At 38.4% G+C, this 22,793-nt stretch overlaps 1 protein-coding gene across 2 annotated transcripts in view; it reads right to left on the reverse strand.

The window, feature by feature from the left end:
• ARID2 (AT-rich interaction domain 2) overlaps positions 1 to 22,793 on the reverse strand; it is a 93,750-nt gene that overhangs the window by 1,958 nt on the left and 68,999 nt on the right. For both annotated transcript variants that reach the window (XM_063396591.1, XM_063396590.1), the window contains 7 exons: positions 22,553 to 22,752; positions 19,353 to 22,186; positions 11,698 to 11,846; positions 6,047 to 6,185; positions 5,862 to 5,947; positions 1,421 to 1,544; positions 1,239 to 1,330 (listed from right to left, as the gene is read on the reverse strand). In XM_063396591.1, coding sequence (XP_063252661.1) covers positions 1,239 to 1,330; positions 1,421 to 1,544; positions 5,862 to 5,947; positions 6,047 to 6,185; positions 11,698 to 11,846; positions 19,353 to 22,186; positions 22,553 to 22,752 — 3,624 coding nt within the window. The remainder of the gene's footprint in view (positions 1 to 1,238; positions 1,331 to 1,420; positions 1,545 to 5,861; positions 5,948 to 6,046; positions 6,186 to 11,697; positions 11,847 to 19,352; positions 22,187 to 22,552; positions 22,753 to 22,793) is intronic.

The following is a 22,793-nucleotide window of genomic DNA, read 5'->3' on the forward strand; positions in this document are numbered from 1 at the left end:
ATGATCAACACAGTCACTGCCACTGGTGTGGCTGGCAGAGCAAGCTCAGAACGGAATGATAATCACATGAGAAATCAGGTCCATACTGAAGCACGTCTGGCCACCTGGCCAGCAGCATCTCAATTTGCCAGCTTGAAACCAAAATAACTGAAGTGTAACAGATTACAAGATTACTCTGACAAATGCTGGTCCAGTAACTAAGAACACTTCTGCTCACAACCACTGACTATTGCTCTGGAACAGATCCCCAGCTGCCCAGCAGACTGGCAGAGTGGAAAACCCTGGCTCAGAGATGGGCATCATCCCTCAGCGTTACTGACAGCAGTGGGACAAATTTCCTCTGCTCATTTCCCCTCCTCCTTTCAGCACGCTCAACAGGATGAGTTTTGTCTTCACTACAACTCACAATTAGATAGCTGAAGATAACAGGAGGATTTCTACAACCAATATCAGGACTCTTTTGTTTAGAGCTACAATGAGGAAATTCCTCCCCACTGACAGGCTTTTGAACAACAGGCAAAATTAATACATTCTCATTAGAAATCATTATTTCTGCTATTATGTAGCCATACTAAAGCAAAACAAAACACTCAGCTTGTAAGTTCTTGGAAAAAACAAGAAGCAGCATGCATGGTGATCACTGGCACAGTAACTAACTACTACTTTCTTGTTAAAAAGAACATTTCCTGCTTAGTACTATGAGTCAATATTGGACTGTTTACTTACTGAAGGATCTACAAGTAAAAGGGAAGCTGGTCATTTATTAGATTAACCCAAGTTTGGAGAGGAAAGCAATATAGAGGCAGCAAGTATGAAACACAACTCCTTGCACAACTTAAAATGGTGTTTCTAAGAGCTTGTTTTTCCCTTTCTCAACTGAATTTAAAAGGTATTGCCAGTGGGAAGTTGTTAACACAAGAATTAATTTTCAGCATCATGCAGTTCTGCTCTGGCAGAAAAGGTGCAGCAAAGGCTTCTCTCATCTGTCTCCTAAAATTTAACCTGCCAAATTTGCCTGCCACTTTTCAATCCTCTGGATCACAAAGGCTGTCTTTAGGTAAGATGACACAGAGCACTTGTGTGGAAGTGGGAAGGCAGTGTGGAAGTGATAGAGAAATTGTACTGTCAATATACTTACTGGGGTTTTTTAGGACAGGTAAAACCCACCTATCATTTGGTACTGGAAAGAACAGATACAACAATGCCCACTGATACCAGAAAAATTACACAGTGCTTACCTGCGACCACATTCTGAATATTTACCAATATTTTTTAATATTAAGGCAGCTGTTAATCGGATGTGTTTAGTTACTGGTCCCTCTTTTTCATCCTATGAAAGTAAAGACAAAAAAATGTAAATGCCCTGCAGTCAGTAGCAGGAAACAATTAATATCTAATACTTGATTCAAACAATACTCACTGTGAAATCTCTGAAGACAAGGTTTCTTGATCCTCTCCTTAATGCCATTAGGGCAGCACTCGGATGATTCACAATGGCCTTCTGTGCTCTGGGAGTAGAGGCAGTAGCCCCTGCAGGTGGCTGCCTACATTAGTAAAGAAAAAATTATTAAAAATAAGCTTTGCACTGCTTTCTAGACAACTAACAACTCCGAAAACTTATTTTACAATTTTTAACCTATCTGAACAGAGACACAAAGATCCATTATCGCTTGGTGCTGATATATGACTGCTTCCACAGAGATAAGCCTTACTGTAAAGCCTCCAGAAGAGTCATACACTTTATTTCATGTGAAAAAACACTTCTCTTGAAGAAGTTCTGCTCATCACCCCTGACACTTGTGATGGAAAAGTAATATATTGTACTAATAAAACAGCCATTTCCTGAAATGTACCAATTTAACAGGATGTTTTATCAGACAGGAATTGTGATAACAGCTATGCAAATGCCACCAGAAATTTGGCCAGCAAAGGCCCTTAAAGTATAACTACTTGAAACTTGACACAGCTCATTGGGATCACTAGAAACTAAGACAACATAAAATACATATTAACTGTGATTAGTGAGGAGCAATATAGTTATGTTCTAAGACATAAAACATGTAATTGTTACATCATATCAAACATTTGTAAAACCAATTACCTGTTACTGCAGCTTTTAGACTAAGATTAATAAATTAAGCAGGGTATAACAAACATAGCAGAAGCAATTTCTCCATTTTCAGTATCAACACTGAAGTCAAAGCTGTATTTCATTTAAAAACTTGGAAATTACTCATGTAATCAGAGTTCAGAATGTATAAATATGCAACTTCACTTAATGATTTAGAGTCATAATGTCATCCTAAAAAACAATTTGCAGTATTAGTGGTGAAAAATATCACCACACTTCAATATTTTGAGCAATGTTATTATGGACTCTATTAATACCCTAGTAGAATCTGGTTAAGAAGTATAAATAGTGCTTACTTGTAAATGTAGCATAAATCAAATGTAAATGTTCTGTTTTTTTGAATGAATGCTTGTGAGAGATTTATTTAGGTATCTTACACTGAAAGTGAATATTCCAAGAATAAAACTTGAATTCTCTATTTAGAGAAACTTTTTTAGTAATCTGAGGTTCTAACAGCAAGGAAGACCAGCTAAAAACTGGGTTACTGTAGTAATAGACAGACTGCTCCCTAACATCTTAGCTCATAATCACTCTGTCATCCTCTCCAAAGAGAAATAATATATACAATATAAAAATATATAAAATAAAATATGTAATATATGAAATAAATAGAAGGCTTTATGAAGCAGAAGGAGAATGGCAGGGGCTGAATTAAGAAATGGTGGGCAATGACATGTTTCTAGAAGACCGAGTACCACAGTAAAGTAATTATTGTCTTCATTTTTAATTTCTGGAACATTTTTGGTCTCCTCATATTGAGAAGCGCAGGGACTCATCAATGGAGGCTGTTCTGAATGTCTCTCTCCAACAGTTACCACACTATATTTTGGAAAGCTGAATTACTATTGTCTTGATTCTAGAAATATTCAAAAAGTGACAACTACAATAACTTAGGAAGATATTTAAAAATTATCTTCTCTTTTTAAGTTTGAAGAAAAAAGAAACTGAGAAAAAGTCACTGAGAAACCAAGTGAACTGACTAATGTCTGTGGGCAAGTATCTCTCTCTCAAAACATCTAGATTTCTTGAATTTCTTTAATTGTATTATCAACTTAACTTAAAACCCTACCATTTATGTTGCAATTTAAAGTAATCTTCTGCACCACTCCCACAGAGCATTAAGAATTTTCACCTTTGCTTCAGTGGCAACAAGGAAAAAAAATTACCATGAATCCAAAAGGATTCCAATGCATAAAGCTACAGTCAACATACAGTTAAAATTGCTAGTGCTACCTGACCTTCCAGAATGTAATACTCAGCTACCTCTGAAAACCAGAAGAGAAAGAGTTAAAATAATAAAACTTGAAAAGCAAAGAAATACAGAATTAAGGTATAAAACCAATTCTGTAATGCAGCTTTACACTGCCTAACTGGTTCTAGAAAAGCCATTACAGATTTTTTTCAGGTGTGTATGGTCTTATGATAGACAGAAAGGATGCTAAGGGTAACGGGCCCTCATCTGTTACACTGTGCTCTGTTTCAGTGCCAGCACTGGTAACACCATCTGAAGTCTATGAGGTAGGTGTAACTTCTACTAAATAGTGAGGGATTAAGTGAAGAAAGTTCACCTAATAAATGCCTAAAAGTTGGTGACTTAAACATGCTTTGTTTCAGTACCAATTTTTTTTAAGCTGCTTCAGAGCTCCGTCCAAGAGTTTAATGATATCAGATTTAATGATATCAGATTTCACACTATCAGTTTTGAGCTGATGTATCTGACACAGTTCTAGGACTCTGAAAAAAGTAAACTAAGCCAAGACTTCGTAGGACAGCTTTCAAACATGAACCTGTAAGACAGCTTGAGGTGAGCTGCTGGAATGAACTTAGGATTTCATCTGACAGGTCACTGATTCTGGAAAGCAAATTATCAAGTCTTGTCTCCCCCATGTAGCTGCCGGATGCTCTTTCCAGCTGTGCAAACAGAACTCTGGGGCAGTGCTGTAAGGTGGAGGACACACTACACTTCACTAAAATCTTCCTGTTTGTTAAGTGAGGAGACCAAAAGTAACAGAAAGGGAACCTTTACACTTTCACAAGACAGTCAAGTGTATTAACTGCTGGCAGTGCTGACAGAGAGAAGTCTCATCTCTTCCTTGTGTTCAGCCCACCTCCTGTACTGGTGTTCAACTGACAGTAAGGCAAATAGATTCCACTCATGTGGCAAGCCCCTCTTTTGTTCTATGAACATTTTTTTTTAAAGTACAAATTGATTTACCATGCAATCTAACAAAAACTAAAGCTAGCTCCCTCACTGTAAGCAATGCACAGCCCTGAGAAGCAACAAGTGATGTCACAGAGAGTCAAAACAGAATGATAAAATCATTTAGGCTGGAAAACACTTCTAGGACCACCTAATCACTGCCACATCCACCACTAAACCATGTCCCCTATGCACCACATCTGCACATGTTTTGAGATATAAAACATCCTATTTTGAGCAGAGGAATGTTCTCATTTCAATCTGTTTTCTGAAATCACATCCTTAGTGTCTCCTGATATTACAGTCTCAGTATTTTAGCAAGATGTGGTAATGCATGTAAATTCCTGCTTCTGAATCTGACCTAATTAGGGAATTCTGCCTCAGAAGAGGGGATGTATGAACAGTTTTTCTCTTGTGAGTACCTGTGCCAATTTAAAAGAATTTTGTGAGGACACATAGCTACAGGGATGTGTTATCTGTGTGATGGAACACTATGAAAAGGCAGAATTAAGAACACATCATGTTAGCAGATAGTGTCAGCCCTACCCCTCCCACTTACCAAGTATTTAAGACTACATTACCATAATTTTTTTGTGGTTTTCCAAGGTCTGAGTGTTGCTCAGTTTAATGAAACAAGGCACCAGAAAATAATTACAGGTCTGTGTTAAGATGGTTTTTCTATATTAAAAAATAAAAGGACTCTTAAACCAAATTTCTCAGTTTTCATAACTTAACTCTCTCTGCTGCCTCCAGCAGCTTGGTAGCAGTTTTACAAGCCACAGAACAGAACAGCAAAAATCTGCCTGGAACCATGTAACTACATCTAAAGCGATTCCAGTCAGTTACTAACAAAGATCAGGTCTTAACACAAGTAACTGAACCTTGAACAACTCCACTATTAACACAGCCAGCCCCAAAGCCTCACACCAATGGGGTTGCACTCTCCAGTATTAATTCCAGATGGTCAAAATCATTCCAGGAAAGAGAAGAGCTAAATCTGATTTCAGATAGCAACGCAAAATCAGAAGACTCTGAGGAGTCTATCATTTATCTTTCTTGCTTGTATAAAGGAAGGTTTATTAGAACAATCCCTGGATCAAATCAGCACAAATTCAGACCACAAAACTGGAAGGAATACAGCAAGTTACAAGACAATCCATCTCAGCTGTGTGACACATGAACTGTACACAATAATTTTCCATTTGTATTACAAGGACTTCCCTGCTATAAGGAAAGTTATAAAATGCTGTCCAATCAGGCAAAAAACCAGGGGAACATGTTGAGAACAATGTTCATCATAGAGTTTTGACCCACATACTTTAAAGAATTACCTAGGGTTTTTTTAAGGTAACTGCAACTACATCAGAATCTATTCCTTATCCTGTTTGTCTTACCAGAATGGACCTCAACTTTCATTATAGATTCTTATATTGCAGAGTTTCACCTGATAAGCGAAGTTATAAACAGATTCTTTCAATAATTTCTAATTCTCTTATTTTCTCTATTGTTAATGAGGTTCAAGTCTCTTACTTATTGGAAGGCTTCTGATTTCCTGCTTGTCCATGTTCATCTTGCTTTAATCCTGCAAGCAAAGCATCTCTGGAACAGTGCTTATCCTGTTTGGGGAAAAGAGAGGGAAAGTAAGAATGGTGTGTGGAAATTCACCATGAAAATCCTACTGTTTTCTGAAGTAATATGTGCAAGAAAATCTGCACCTGTAAATGGGTGATGAAGGAAAACCTCTGCCGCTGGAAAGGTTCACATCCCTCCCATAAGCACTGCCCTGGGTAGACATCTTTTCCTCCATGTTCGGTTGCTGCATGATAGAAAACCTGTGACGGTGTCTGAAACCACCTACAAAAAGAGGGAAGGGGAAATTAATTTTTTTTCCACAATTAATGGTGAGGTACAAATGTAATGAACATTAACTCATAGTGGTTAACTTTTTTTTTTCTGAATTGAGACATGTATTGATAAATGGCAAGTTGCAAAATTTTGAAGGGAAAAACATGTACACATTACCAGTGAGCTACCAATAAATGCCAACATGATTTTTCCAAATCTGATTGCACTATCATGGTTCTATTTTCTACTTAACACTTCACCAAAGAAATAATGTATGTTAATTCCAATAGACCCATTCTCTGCAATATAAGCAAAATACAGCAACAAACTATGAACAGCTATACCAGATGAGGTTTATATAAATATATTTATAGAACAGAATCTCTTATATTCCTGTTCCCATTTTCCTTCCTCACCGGCAGTCAGACTCAGACCTTATTTAAATCTGATCAGCTTGGTGGTTGGCCCTCCTCAGGACTCATTCCAGCAGGTCCATGTCCTCCCGGTGCTGGGGACCCCAGACCTGGGTGCAGCCCTGAAGGTGGGGTGTCACCAGAGCAGAGTAGAGGGGCAGAATCCCCACCCTTGACCTTCTGCAACCTGCACTGCAAGCGCACACACTTGGCTCATGTCCAGCCTCTCCTCCCCGGCACCCCCGAGTCCTTCCCAGCAGGGCTGCTCTCCACCTGTTCATCCCACCTGGGCTGATTCCAGGGTTTGTCCCGATCCAGGTGCAGCACCAGCACTTGGCCTTGTCAAACCTCATGAGATCCCCATGGGCCCAGTTCTCAGGCCTGTCCAGGTCCCTCTGGATGGCATCCTGTCCTTCAGGTGTGTCACCTGCAGCACCCAGCTCAGTGTCATCTGCAAATGTGCTGAGGGTGCACTCGATCCCTTCAGCCCTGTCACTAATGATGTTATTAAATAACACTGGTCCCAGTACACACCCTTGAGGGACACCATGTGTCACTGATGTCCATCAAGACTCTCAGCCATTGATCACCACCCTCTGGATATGACTGTCCAACTAATTCCTAATCCATCTAACAGTCCACTCATCAAATCTATCTCCCTCCAATTTAGAAAGAAAGATGTTGTGGGGGACCACGTCAAAGGCTTTACAGAAGTCCGGATAAATGACATCTGTAGCCCTCCTCTTATCCTTTGATGTAGCTACTCCATCACAGAAAGCCCCTAGGTTGGTCAGACAGGATTTTCCCTCAGTGAAGCCACGCTGGCTTTGTTTGTTGTTACCCGCTCACCAGCAAGGGTACGTCTCCTTTGACCCTCCTTTCCTTACTAATGTATCTGTACAAGCCCTTCTTGTTACTCTTTGCGTACCATGCCAGGTTCAGTTCCCGTTTTGCCAGCTCTGTTCCACTCCTTTGTCCCCAGAGATTGCCCTGACAATCTCCCTTAATAGCTGGATGTCTGCCTTCTTAAAGTTCAAGAGCCTGACTTTACTCCTTAGCTGACTTGTATTTCTCAAGACTGCAAGCTCCACCAAAGCATGACTGCTGCAATCTAGGCTACCTCCAATCTCACGCAGACACAAGATACACTATTGTAACATACATAAACTGGTAAAGGAGAATTGCTGTGTTTCAAAAAACATGACATGAAAATCATGAATGACTCAAAGCATTGGGGTTTAGCCTATCTTATGTATCTCAGATGTTACAAATTAAGCCCTTTACTCCAACAGAGAAAAAATGGCCAAAAGATTTAGCAGCTCAAAATTCACTTCAACACAACTAACCCGGCTCATCAACACCCACTTAAGGCTTGGACCAAAGAGGTCTAGAGACCGAACTGGTGTCATTTGGGAAGTCACTGCCACCAACTGCCCTCACACTCTCACCTTATGAACAGCAGATCAGTGAGTGCTTTGATCCAGCCACCTCCTTCCACATCCCACTGCCCATTTCAGTAGTGTCCATTGCACAAACGTACCAGCAACTGATGCCTAGGCCATACTGATACCTGAACACTACAAAGGCATCAAAGAGCTAATTTCACCCACAGACAAGTCTTAGTTATAAACTGAATGCTACTGCAGGAACCACCTGTAATACAGCAGTTACCTTCTGCATGGGCAATAAATACTAGTCTCTTTAAAAGCATTGATCTTTTACATGCCAGTTACCTCTTACTGAAGGGAAGCTGAGAAGGAGAAATATCTGCCCCTTGCTGTTGGTCCAGATAACTCACAGCAGGAAATGAAAATAAAATGTTTTACGTCTACACTGGCTCAACAGCAGGTGTTTCAGAGGACAGAAAGAGGTCTTTCCACAATAAAGGGTAATCAACTTAAGCCTGGCACTAACCATTTTATGAATAATTTCTGGCAGAGACGAAACAAATTTCATGGCCTAAGTGAAATCCAAAATACAGTGCAAAACATTTCATTCAACATGGCAAAGCTTCAGAAAAATAAATCTATTTCAGCTATGTTGGCTCATTCACTGTTTAATATATTCAATGTTACACACTTCAATCACTGATCTAAAAAGATTCAAACTTACTACCATTTTGCAGAGAAAAAACTATTTCTCCTTAAAGAAACACCTAACTATAGTAATAAAAAAAGCTTACATACTGACAATATGGTCAGTTCTGTCTAGACTTTCGTTTCCACACTTAATGGAACACTAATGTTTCCACACTTAACAGAACATCCATGGTTCTGTTCCACTGCTGAACAGAACATTAACAGCTGACTTGACAGGCACTGAAGATTCAATAGCATTTTCATTTTACTCTTTAAATACAAAGCAATTCAAGAGCAGACATCTGCCTACCTGTGAAACAAACCAGCAGCTTTTAAATTAAGCTGCATACAATTAGCAGTACTTGCAGACAGCTGAAGTTCAAAGGAAAACACCTACTTTCTGTTACATCCTTAATGCAAAGTAATGTGCTGACTGACACCTTTTGGAATTTCACTTCCACTTCAGATATTAAATCTCAACACATCTGCCACAGACCAATCATTTCAACCATTTGCATAATTCAGCCTCATCTCATTGTAGTCTTTAGACACTACTGTATCTGTGGCATTTCAGATCTTTGTCTAATGTTTCCTAATTCAGTTCTAAAAAAATCCAAACCAAAACACCAACACACACCACTGGAATGTTGCTGACTGTAGCAGCCAAATTAGTCAGTAGGAAAAGAATATGCTATTTTATTTATTCGTATTTATCCTGCTTCGCAATAAAATGTTTAAGGCCTTCACTGACTTCTGCATTGCATCTTTGAAGGAAAACATAATGCTAGGATTTTTTGAGAATTAAACTAAAGAACATGCATAGAGAAATCAGTGAAAATTACTTTTTCAAATGTGCCTCCTGTCATATCTCTCCAGTTAGTGACAAATATCACAAAAACCCCCAGTATTCTATCATCCTATTGTGATGAAACTGCCTGCTTAATTGTAGGAAAAAAAAAATTGCTAAGGAATTGAGAATGAAACCAAGAAATGAATGTGAGGTTCACACAGACTAATGACCCACTCAAAAGAATCTTGTTTACCACTTAAACTACTCAATACAAACAGCTAAGATTAAGAGCTATAAATAAAAAAATGTGGCAATTCCAGATTTTTATGTCTAACAGAACCAGGAAGCCTACAGGAGATTTGATACATCTGTTTTTAATTGGAGTGTTCAAGGAATATGAATAAACAATATATTCTTGAGGAAAATGCTAACTTAATATCTCGGTTCTCTCTTCCCCACAGAGAACGTCAAGTGTAATACTTATCTAAACTGGTTTTAGGCTGGGACTGAAGTAACTATTTTAAAGGTGACAGCATAAAAACAAGAGCTGTGAGTCATGTGAACTAAATCTATTAATGCAAAAATCTCTGAAAGCTTTTGAAAAGAATGAAATTTAACTATGAACAAAAAGCAGTACAGGAAGTAACAAATGGCCAGATAAACTAAAGCAACAGAAATAATACACTAGGCATGGAGTAAAATATAAAGTTAAGGCCTTGTGGCCCTTAACTTCAGTCTCAGGTAAACCTTCTGCAGCAGTATTTTAAGACAGACTACAAAATGACTGATAATATCAAGTAACTGATATTAATTATTAATTAATTTCTATTAATATTATTCTCCTGCCCCAACACAGCTCATCCTATGGAACCTTAGACACAGAATGAGTTTGGTGACTTACTTTAAAACTGTAGTTCAGCAAACTCCTCAATGTTATAAGCTGGCAAGGCTCCTGCTGTGACACTGCCCCAGCCTTTCATTTCAACCTCAATGCAACCTACCCGTACCTAGGCACAAGTTAATGCATCTACTGTGCAGCAGGCAGACTATGGCTCTACAGTTTTATTTATTAGTAGTAAGGGAGGAAACTACAGAGTAAGTAAAGCCTTACATATATTTCTTACATAGAGAAGTGTCACCTATCAAAGAAAGAAAAATCACTTTTAAAGTGAAAACAATGCAATGCTTTAAAAAGCGCCAGATCTCTATGTCTTGCATTGACTGAATGATCTTAGAATTATGTTTGCAAGGAATGAAAGAAACAGAAATTGCACCTTCAGGGGTTTCACACTGTCATTCAGTACTCCTATAATTCTGTTCAAATGCCTTATTTTCACTATCAGTTCCATACAGTTAAACTTCTCCATCTTTTCATCTCAGTTTTTTGAATTTCCCACCAACTTTCTGTCAAATCAGCTTTATGCTCTCTTTGTTATCCTACAGCAATGAAGCCCCTCACTCTTTCTTGTACCATCCTATATGTTATGCAATTTTTTTCACTCTTAATTTGTCTCCAGTTTTTGAACTGGCTATTTGACAATTACCTTTTTTCACCAATCTCTGCCTTTACCCAGAAACTAAGTACATTCACAAACCTAAGTTATTTTAAAAATCAGTGTCAAGATACACATACTTCTAATAAGAGCTGAATCAAGTTTTTATAAGCCTACATCTAAATGTCTGTAGTTCACCCCTCTCTAAGAGCAACAGCAGCAAATAAAAAAAAATCATGGCTGTCTAGTCTTAAGGTCCAGTTTCTTTTTACTTCCTTCCATCCTCTGGCATCCTCTGGCACACAAATGTATAATTACCAAAATTAGTCACAAGCCAAATAAGACTGCGACCAGGACATTGAAGTGCAACACCCTGCTCTTGCAAAACTGGAAACACAAGGAAATGACAAGACGTGATTTGTAACTGCAGTAACACAGAGAACAAGCTTCAGAGCTCAGAATTCTTTTAAAATTAACTACCTTAATACTTTTTGTTACTGAAGAATCAATATACTACAAGAAACTCACATAATACACATTTTATGCTCTGAAGTATGACTGAGAGCAGTTAAGTGTCTTGCCTTCCCCCATCTCATTCAATTTCCTCAACACTTTTCACTTTTTCTTTTCCCCACCGACAAAGAATAAGGTAACTTAAGGAAGCAGAATGGATGGAACTTGTACAACCACCTTCTATATACAATATCTGTTACATATCAGTAAAAGGTAAATAAAGGAGCCATTTACTTTTTACAAGATTGCCACAGACACATGAAGTTCTGTCCAGGTTTTTTCATTTGCTCTGCATGTTGACTTGCTGCAGTGTATGAAGGTGGCTGCAAATTCATCTGCTGGCCCTGTACTTGAACTGTGGGTATCGATGTTGCAGGTGTGCTCTGTAGAAAAAGTTAAAACAATTTTAAACAGGGCTTATTTCTAGACTTGACATACAGTTTAGTGCTTGTTGAAAGACTTTTTGTTTTACACCTTAATCCACCACAGATGTTCAATTTTTAATACTCTGAACTCTTAATAAGCATTAGTAAGACACAGTAACACAAGGGACATACAAATTTTACACTGTAGTACTTATACAGAATTTCTTAATATTCAAATAATAAACTTCATGCTCAAATTCCAATACAGAAGTATGACTGCAGAGAAATTTATCAAGGGCACTAGTGGAACAAAGGTTAACATTATTTTTCAAATGCTTTGAATTAAGAAAAGAAAAAAATCTCATGCAAACTCAAGGCATTGCAGTATCATCAGCACAGGGAATAGCATCACAGGCTCAGAATGCCTAATGATGCTGTACAACTCTTACACAATGAAAAGAGAAACATTTCATAAAGTAAAATTATGTTCCCTTTGCCTCCCCGCAACATAACAGGACACTTAACACTCAACTAAAATTATCTTTGAAACTACCTATAAATATATAAACCCAAACCAATTTTATTTCTTTTCCTGAATAATGGATACTAAATGCTGAACTTTCCATTTCAAAACAGTGTTTGTGTCAGAATATTGTTTCTCTTCTTTCTTTTTTTTTTTTCCTGGAAGGCTCTGGTCAGCAAGACGCTTGTAAGGATGATGACAGTAGAAAAATTAAACTTTTGAATATTATTTAGAGATGAAGACCTAACATTCTTTTCTTTCCCACTGTTTGAAAACAAATTCACACTCTAAAGAGAACAAATAAAATTACTTCCACGTCTGTGTAAGAATATGATAAGCGAACACTTTCAAGTGGTGCACATGTTTAGATCTTTACAGTTCTGTTACTGAGTAACTTTAGACTATCACTACAAAGAAACAAATAGCTAACTTCCATTTCTAACATTTCATTTGCATATTGATTTACATTTTCTTCCTGCTGCTCTCTGTTAGCACTGTGGATGGCAGTCACACAAGGTAGTGAGTTAAAAACGATCACATATTATACTACCAATAACATGACCCAAGGGACAGCAAAAAAGCCTGATCAAAAGCAAAATACATCCCATATCCAAACAATAAAACATGCCAAAATTAAGGAAAAACTCTGCCAAACAGCACAACTACTTATGATGCCTATGATCCGTCCACATATATGAAAAGTTGTAAAAAATTACCTGAGTTCATTAGTCATAACTACAAACTATTCTGAACTCAGCAATGATTTTCACCTGAAGATCTCTAAGCTTTTTCACAAAACGGGAAATGTGTCATTCATAAGGTAACTTATAGCAAAAGGTGAAGCCTTTTTTAATATCAACCACTGCTTAAAAAGGCATTTTAAAAATCAAGCTGCAAGTAAAGTAATGGAGGGTCAGCAGTACAGCTTGTTTTGCCACCTTCCTTTGGCATTCCAGTATCAGTATATTCTGATGGTCTTTTATGTGACTTTTTATCCCTGTAGAACTTCAGTCTCATTTAATGTGCTGAAAAGAAAACGAGCTTTCTGAATAAATTCAGTATTTCATTTAATTCTCATCATTCAATGTGTGGTTTATGTATTATTTACTCCATTCAGAGCAAACCCTGCAATTAATCTGGAATTATGAATTTTCTCAAGGATTTATCTGGCAAGCTCTCTTAGTGGTATTCAAAGGTTTTAATATGATCTCATTGAAAAATTGTTTATTTAAACTAAGTTGATCTGAGATACACAACACAAAATGTTGCATGCTGAAAATGAAAGAGCTAAGAAAGATAAAGAAATTTTCAGGACAAAAAGTTGTAATTCAGTTTCCTCTACCATTTTTTTCCACATTTTTTCCCTGTGAGAAAAAAAGCTTGTAAATTAAATAGAAGCATGTAAAATAGTTGCTGTTGTTTAAAATTCTGTTCTTACTGTTCTACTGTGGAGTACTTTCACTCACACTTGGTGGACACAACTTCCACGTCTTTTTTAAGACAAATCCATTGCTTGCCTATCAGCTTTGCTGATATAATTTTAAATCAACACGTAAAGCAAAGTTGTATTTGATCCTAGCACTTTTTACTTCATTTTAGAAATGAAAGCTTTACAGTCAAACATCACAAAGCTTTCCTCTCTTCATTCAAGAGATCAGAAAGATTCACAAAGATCAATACGTATTTTTGGTTTCCTTTTCCCTCTACTGTCATGTACCAGTTTAGTTATGCATGACACATGGGATATCACTAAAATTAGGTATAGCCTTTGTTCTTCAGAAATGAAACTCCTTTTTTTCCCCAGAAATATACCTAGAAATACTTGCTGTGAGCTACCTACTTTACAGTGCTCATACACACTGATTATGTAAATTCACTTATTTCTTTAAACGATGACAGACATTAACTCTTCCCTAATGAAGTCTTTCTGAGGAAAGTAACATCATAAAGCCTTTCCCTGGGGCATAAACTTCCCAAAAATTTCCTCCTCTCATAAGAACATCTAATGAATCCATGTTTCCCAAGAACACAAATGCCCACTACTCCGCTACACTTGAAAGCACTTCACAACATCTTTTTGTAATCAAATTAGACTTCTCCATGATAAAATTTGCAACTGCCACCACTTAGCCCTTTTCTCACAGGATCTAAGGACTGAAAGGTACCTCTAGAGCACTATCACCTATTTCAGTAGGGTTTACACTCAACCCTTAAGTACACAAATACAAACCCTTAATGCCTGTACAGTCTACTTACAGGGCAGATATGAGAGCCTACTTTTAATAAGCAGGTGGAGATTTTATATCTAGACTGGGTTGACTTTAGACAGAGATACTGGAGAGAGGGAGGAAATTCAGCCTGGTCATAAAAACCAAGAGCACAACTAAGAGCTTTCTGCTAACTAGAACGGACTGTTTACAAAGATATAATTTAATTATATGCACAAGAGCTCCTACATTTGGGCACACAAGCCCCCTGTGTGGCAGGAATAACAAACCCTATGAGTTGAGGCCAGATGTGGTCTCCACTTAAATTTCACAGAATCAATGTTGCTCTTCCCTTTATGCATGAACAGGTAACTTTTTTATCATGATGCCTGCCCATTCTGTTTACAAGGCCTACTGCGACACCAGCAAGAGAACACTGTGCATCCCAGGGCGTCAGGGATTCTGTTGACGTGTAGAGGCATATGCAGCTTAAAAACATTAAACTGCATGTTCTCCCCACCACTAATACGTGCACAGCTACTGTAAATAAATGTAATTAAAAAAGAAAGTAAATTATTAGTAAAAATATTTTTAAAGTATAGTAAGACTTACAGCTTGATATGACAAAAATTTTATTTAGTTTATTCATCTTAATGAACATTATCTATAAAAATGTGTAAGCTGAAAGCAAATAGAGCAGTGTGAGAAAGGGGTCAAGTGGATAAGCAGGCACCAAATTAAATGTTCTTTTCTTGTTAGATTACTGAAGTTTATGTCTCCTTGCAACAGTGTGCTTCACAAGTGAAGGGCAATAAAAGCACAGAGATTCTGTATTTCACTACTTCCAGCTGAGAAACTCATTTGCTCTGTGGCTAGGAATGAATTCCACCTCCTGGAGCTACACACCTGCTTTCTGGTACACGGCAATTCTCAGCTTTCCAATCAACAAAGGCAAGGTGCAAACAGCCAAGGCCACACAGATTTTGCCCCCTAAATTTCAACACAAGCATGTTTCAAGTGGGCAGCCTTTAGAGAAATGGGCGTGTGTTGTTTGTGAGGGAATGACAGTGATGAGCAAGGAAGTCATTACTTTAAAAGCCAGATGAGGCAATTTAAATCAGATATGCCCAATTCTAAGAACTTGGTGTGATATCAGAGCATTCTTTTAAATCACACACTAATTGGGACAAACCAACATGGTTATGTTCAACAGATGTTTTGGAGGCGTTTGAAGAAGAATAAAAAATGTGGCAAAGAAAAGCATACAAATAGGTAATTGCTCATTTCTTTTTCAACCACCAGCCTAGCACAATGCCTCAGGAAAGCAATAAACCACAAACAGAGAACACCAAAATAAAAGGAAGCCAAAAAAGAACAGTACCAGTTCTGTCTCCTCTCAAGAGTACATTTCATGAGCTTACAAAATATAGATGGAGATATAAGAATGGGTACACCCTGTGTATCACATGTACCTATTCTGACATAACTAATAGATCCCCCTTTTTTATCATAATGCAAAACATGAAAAGAAATTTTCAAATATTCAGTACACATACAGTTATTTCTCAACAAGATTTGCTGATGTATACAATTATATAGGGAATAATCTCAGATTATATACCCAAGAAACCTGTATTTGTCTAATTGGATTTTAATGCCACTTATATGGGCTGTTCCATAAACAGCCAGTATACAATTTTCATTATTTTAATAGGCCATTTAAATTAACATTTTTCCCCAATCACACTGTATCATCCCATTCCAAACTACCATTCATATAATGAAACAAATTTCTCTTAACTTCTACATTTCTCTCAGGATTATTTAATTCTTTCTTGCTTTCCTTAGATAGCAGGAGTTCCACTCCTGCCCTATTTGGTCATCCTTCCTTATCTTCAAGCATCTTTCCTTTCTCCTCTCTCTGTAGCTCACTACAGTGAATCCTACTGTAGTTGCATAACCAATAGTCTCCTTCCTTTTCTGTCCTTTGAACCTCTTTTTTCAGTCTTCCTCTTTGGTTTTACTTTTTATCACAATTTTTTTTCTCCTCTCCCTTTCACCCTTCTCTGAAATACAAGCTTAAAATAAAATCTTAAGCTAACAAGCAAACAGGAAATCACACACTAAAAGTTTCAGCAGCTATGTAATTTTGCCATAGCTAATATCCCTTTATTCTCTGCTCCTCACGGTTTTTCTCCATTGGATTGTATTTCTAATAAATTTCACAATGTTTGCAGTAAAAACCATGCTCTCCTTTTTCTTCTGCAAGACAGCTAGTACACACTTTGGTACTTCTGAAAAGGATGAAACAATGCAGATGTTCAAATGAAAAAAATATTCCTCATCTGCTTCCTTTCAAAAAAATCAGGAACAAGGAAGCTGCTTATCAGATGAGGAACACAAAATATGAGGGGGAAAACAGAAAATAACACAAGGCCTAATCTTAAATGAAGTAATCACTAAAATTTACACCAAATTCATGAGAAAAATACCCCTAAAAGCAGACTTAATATTAGAAACATTTAGCATCTCCTTTTCCAGAAAAGCAATGGCTATTGCAGCTGCTCAGCAGCTTTAGAGAAAGAAAAAGAGCTGGCCTGGTACTGTTTATAATCCAACACATTTATTTTAAAGAAGTGGTGAAGATCTCTGCAAATTCTAAGCCAAACTACGATGATCACTATATCTGAACAGAATACTCTAAAATGGGTTCATACCTGCAATATTATGATAGACATGATTCGTAAATATACAGACATATGGCTAAGGCAAATAGTTAATGAATAAATTTTTCACCAAGATAAAACTAATTAACTCATTTCTTCCACATTTCTGTAATTCTGAAGAAAGGAAAGGCATCCCATAGACAGCAAAATGAGCAAACTTTCAGGTAGGGTGACATTAAACCCAGTTCTTCTGCTCTGTAAATTTCTACCAAATGGCAAACCCAGCAGGCAGCATTTCTGTTTGTACAGGTAATGAAAACTCTAGTAACTATTAATGATAGTTAGGTACTGATGTAATTATGTAATGATAGTAATGATAGTTAATGATACTAGGGATAGTGTAAAAAAGAAACTATCAGCACAGATCTTTTTTTCTATCCTCCCCCTCTAGTATCATGATGTACATTATCAAAATTAAATGAAATAGTTAAATGTATTACTCCCTTTTCAAAATTCTTAAAATCTGATCATTTAGTAGCTGCCTGATATACAACTGCAAATTCTTTTCATGTACATATTGAGGGAATAAACAGACATATTCCACTCAAGAAAGCCACACCATTTTGTACTTCAGCCAAATCCTTAGCAAAGCTGTAACATAAATTCAGAATGTGTAACAGCTAAGGATACTCAGTGTAAAAAGCAAGGCATAGCTTATACATCCACACTTCAGAAAATCTAGGATGTTGTCCCTATGCTGCTAACAGAAACTCTTCATTTTGGTCAAATTATTTCTATTAAAAACAAAGATAAATAACATAAAAAAATACAGATCTCCCCTCAACACAACCTAAGTGAAATTTTAAGAGTGATTACAAAGACATTCAAAGACATTTTAAGAATTAATTCTGTGAACTGTCACAGTTAGAAGCAAAAAGTAGAGAAAGTAAAAAAGGAAGGAACTTGTTAACTGTTAACCCTGATTTTTGACAACTAGAAAAGTCAACAGTTTTCAAGAGCAACCTAACTTGTCACAGAAAATGAAGCAGGACTAGCCAGCACTTTTCACATTGACTTCTAGGTGTGTATAAGCCCATAGTGTCTATGCCTTCTACTCTGTCAAAGGCAAACAAACCCCCAATCAAAACCAAAACAAACAAACAAAAAAGGCAAGAAATAGAAGACCCCTGTACCCCTGTTACTCCAAGGTCAAAATGTACTAACATACACACACTCAGGACTTCATTTCCTCTCTCTGGTCTGTCAGAACTCTAAACTGTCAGACCTACCATTCTATTCCCTTCACTCCTATTCAGGTTAGGAATGGGCTTTTTGGAGAGTGGTTTTGGTCTATGTACAAAACTAAAATAAATTCTAGGGAACGGAATAACCTCTAACATCACTGTTTTACTAATTAATACTCCTGATGTCCATACCTCATTCCTAGTAAAGTGTTAGGGAGTAACCACTTTCAAAAGGTTCAACAAATTCAATCAAGGGACAAAAAAGGCCAACAACCCCCACCAAAGCTTGGTTTGACAAAAAAAAAACCACCCCAAAACCCCAAACAATGCCTGTTTTATTGATAAACATTGTAAATATTTTGTAATGAATAAATATAAATATTTCAACAAATTTACAAAATAATACTTTCTCCTAACTGTAGTGAACCCACAAAGCAAGACCTTGAAGACCAACTTTAAATGCAGGAACCTCAACTCATTTCAGCCAGCCAGATACAGGTGTGTTTTTTTCCTGAAAAAACATATTCACCCCTCCACAGAGACTGAGAATAAAATGCAGAACAACACTGACATTTTTACAAGACCATCCAGCAAATCATTGTTGTTTTCAGAACATTTAATCCTTCAAGGAAGAAAATAGTGAGCAGAAGTTCTTTCCTCACTGCGTATTATCAAGCTACAAATTTTGAATTCCACTATTGTCACTGATATTGAAGAAGTATGTAAACTGTTTAAACTTTAGTCTGTGGAAGAACAGAAAGCATCATTTCCTGAATATCTGAAATACTAAGAGAGATATCGAACGAGCTCACATTTTCAGCCATGTTATTTCACATTATTAGTCAGAATCACAGAATAAACATAAAAAGAACACTGCAACATACCTGTGTGACCATGCTTTGTATATACGTGGTTGGATGCTGCTGCTTTTGTTGAACAGCACTTTCTATTGCTACTTTCGCTACAGTGCTTGGATCCGCTCCAGCTGGCACAGCAACCATAGTTGCACTGCAACCAGCATTGTTGGGGTCACTGATTGTAACAATTCTAACTCCTACTTTATTTGGAATTCCTGGAACAGTTTCCCTGTCATTATCCTCTGCTGGCCTCTTTGCAGTTTTGCATTCTGCTGTGCCATTGGTAGACCGAACTTCGGAGGACAGGGTAGACTGGGACACTCTAGGTCCTGAGTGTGGAACTGCTATGATTTGATGCCCCTGTATAACAGAGGCTGTAGATTGTGGTGAGACAACTACACTTGGGCGTTGCTGAGGCACATCTGAATTCAAACTTGAAGCTAGAGGTCCATTAGGTAAATCAGTGTTGGTACCACTAAGTTGCTGGGTTAACAGTTTTGCAGCCTCCTGTGTACCGCTTACAACAGGTGAACTACTCAAAGTTAATACAGGCCCATTAGAAATTCTTTCCCCTTGATCACCTTTGGCAGTATCTTGCTGCGTGGCATCCAAATTCCCTTGTTGTTCCACTGAAGATATCTCACCATTTCCTACATGATTGGAAGTTTTGTGATTTGGAATGTTTTTGCTCAAATGAGAACAATCTCCTTTATCAAAATCACAGATTCCATTAACTAGGGGCTTCTTCAAATCACTTTTAATTTCCTGTGTGTCCGTTTGTTCAAAGTTCTGCTTTCCAGGAGCTCCGTTCTCACCCATTTCTAATGATGGCCCATTACTGACTTGTGAGCACTGATTGGCCTCATTCTGTGTTTTCCCTGAGTTAGAAGGAGGTAGACTGGAGTCACTATACTTTCTCCCATTTAAAAGACTTCCCACCTGCATTTCACTTTCTTTTGCATCCCCATTGCTGGTGTTTGCAGCTCCTCTTCGGCAGGAAGGATTCTCCATAACTTCAATTTTACGTTCATGAATGTGTAAACCTGTTGCTTCCTTTGCTTCTTCCTCCTTTTGGCAAATTATTTTATCACCTTTGAATGGGGGAGCAGCAGTACACGGTGATTGTCCAGCTGAAGGTGCTTGAGTAGCTGGAATGGTTTGCACCTGTAGCCCAACTCCTGTCTGTGCTCCACTCACTGAAATTCCGGCTGGAGCAATGATCTGAGTTGCATTTCCCTGACTCACAGTTGCAGTAGCAAAACTCGTATTTGGCACAACTGTTATCGTAACCTGGTTGCCAGTAGTCCCTTGGAAAATAGTTGCTGGGCTGTTCGAGATCAACTGGCCTGGCAATATCTGTAAATTAGAAATGGGTACTGTTTGCACTGCCCCTTGGGGTGGGATTGCACCCGGGACCAGCTGAACATTTTGCTGTCCCACTAGCAGCTGCTGAGCTGGAGACTGTCCTTGGACTCCAAAACCTGGTGTCTGGTTATTGGCCATCTGATAAACCACCTGAGGGCTAGGAGCTCTTGCATTGTTAGGTGGAGGAATCTGTGGAGCTGGGAGTATAAGCTTCCCCCCCGGTGTCGAGGGGCCTCTTTTTGGAAGAAGCAGTTGTTTTATCAGGCTAGACTCACCAGAGTTGGGCTGGCCAACTCCTGTATTAGCTTGTTGTGACTGAACTTGCATTTGCATCGGTTGTTGTACCTGTACCTGCTGCTGTGACGATGCTGGTGAATGTTGCTGCTGCTGCTGCCTCTTTACAGAAAGCATCTGGCTAACAGTAGGAGGGGGTCCTTGTGACTGAGGAGTGGTAGATGAAGATGACATAACTGTAGGGACTTGATTATTTGTAACCGGACCTGGGGATGGTGAAGATGATGGAGTAATGCTCGGCTGTCCAGCCAACTGGACAGTTTGGCCAGCAGGAATAGAAGCTGGGTTAGCAAGCACAATTTGATGAATGGCTGGTGCATATGCCTGACCTTGCTGAGCTGGCTGGCTTACTATCACTACACTTTGCTGGGACGGCGCTGGAGGCTGCTGCTGTGGCTGCTGCCCCACAGCAGGGGGACCTTGCTGAGACGGCAGAGGCTTCGGTGCAATATTCTGAAACCCTACTCTAGATGTTGGTGGGTTCTGAACACCTGCAATCGTAACCACCTGCCCAGCTGCTACTTGGAAATTCTGAACTGTGGTGGCAGAAACGATGTTAGATGCAGAGGTGGTGACATACTGCTGTGGTGCAATGATGACTGTATCTTGTTGCTGGTTACCCGCAGAGGACTGCTGAGAAGACGTCTGCCCAGGTTGTGATGATGTGCTGATCAGCTGTTGACCCTGTGAAACTGCTGAACTGCATGCTGGTAGGTTTTGTACTCTGCCAAAAATGTGACCCTGAGGGACAGCTTGCTGAATTACCGTAACAGGAGTGCCTGAAGGTATCTGTCCTGGTACCACTGCGTGCAGTGGGGACTGCTGTTGAATTACAGGTTGGTGGTGAAGCATCTGAGAACTCACAACTGTAACAGACGGCTGCTGGCCTGTGGTGCTGTGATTTTGATTAGAAGCTCCTCCTACCGCAATAGGAACAGGAACTGCAGACTGAGGAACAGAGCTCTGTATTACTGCGGCCTTCACTACTTCACAGGGTATTGGACCTTTATTCTGTATAACAGTCATTGGAGCATTTTGTTGTGTATGAATAGAAGGATTTTGTGGAATTCTGGAAACAGTCTGTGCCACAGTGTGAACACCTTGAATTGGAAAAGACATCTGTGTTGCTGTCAAAGTTGAAGACTGGTTAATAGGGGTCCTCTGATAGTGATTTCCTACACCTGGTAGCCCATGCGGGATTCCTGTTGAAATAAACACAGTAAAAGTTTGGAAGCAGAGATTATTTCAAATACATTAACTAAGGAATTTTTAAAAATCCAAGATTTGAAACCGCAATTCTACATGAAGCAGTTTCTATTCTCAGCTCTGCAGAGTCTGAATTAATGATGCAGCAACAATGTCTGCTGACTGGAAAGCTTATAGGTTACATGTCAAAGACTAGAATGGCATGCAAGGAAATACTGCAATACTATTCCCAACATTACTGAATAAACTCAAACCATGTGGCCTCAACTTCTAACGCTTACAAGCTCTGTTCAAAAACTCCTGGCTTTTATTATGGTTTCAGGATCAATGCAAAATACTTTATACATAATTAATTTAAAAACCTGCTGGCAAAGGAGACGAAGACACATCAGGAATTGAATCAACCCGGACAACTGGGGTAGACGAAGTTGGTGGCTGCTGATAGTACATCTGAATGGGAAGTGGTATAGCTCTCCTTTTCACTCCTACCACATGTATATGTGCTTGACCATTGTTACTTGGATCTTCTACTCTCTTCACTGTATGATTTGGAAAGACAGTTCTGCCAAACACAACATAAATCCATGTTAATAAACACAATAA

Source organism: Prinia subflava, chromosome 4, assembly GCF_021018805.1.
Source record: "Prinia subflava isolate CZ2003 ecotype Zambia chromosome 4, Cam_Psub_1.2, whole genome shotgun sequence".
In the NCBI taxonomy this organism is placed as follows: domain Eukaryota; kingdom Metazoa; phylum Chordata; class Aves; order Passeriformes; family Cisticolidae; genus Prinia; species Prinia subflava.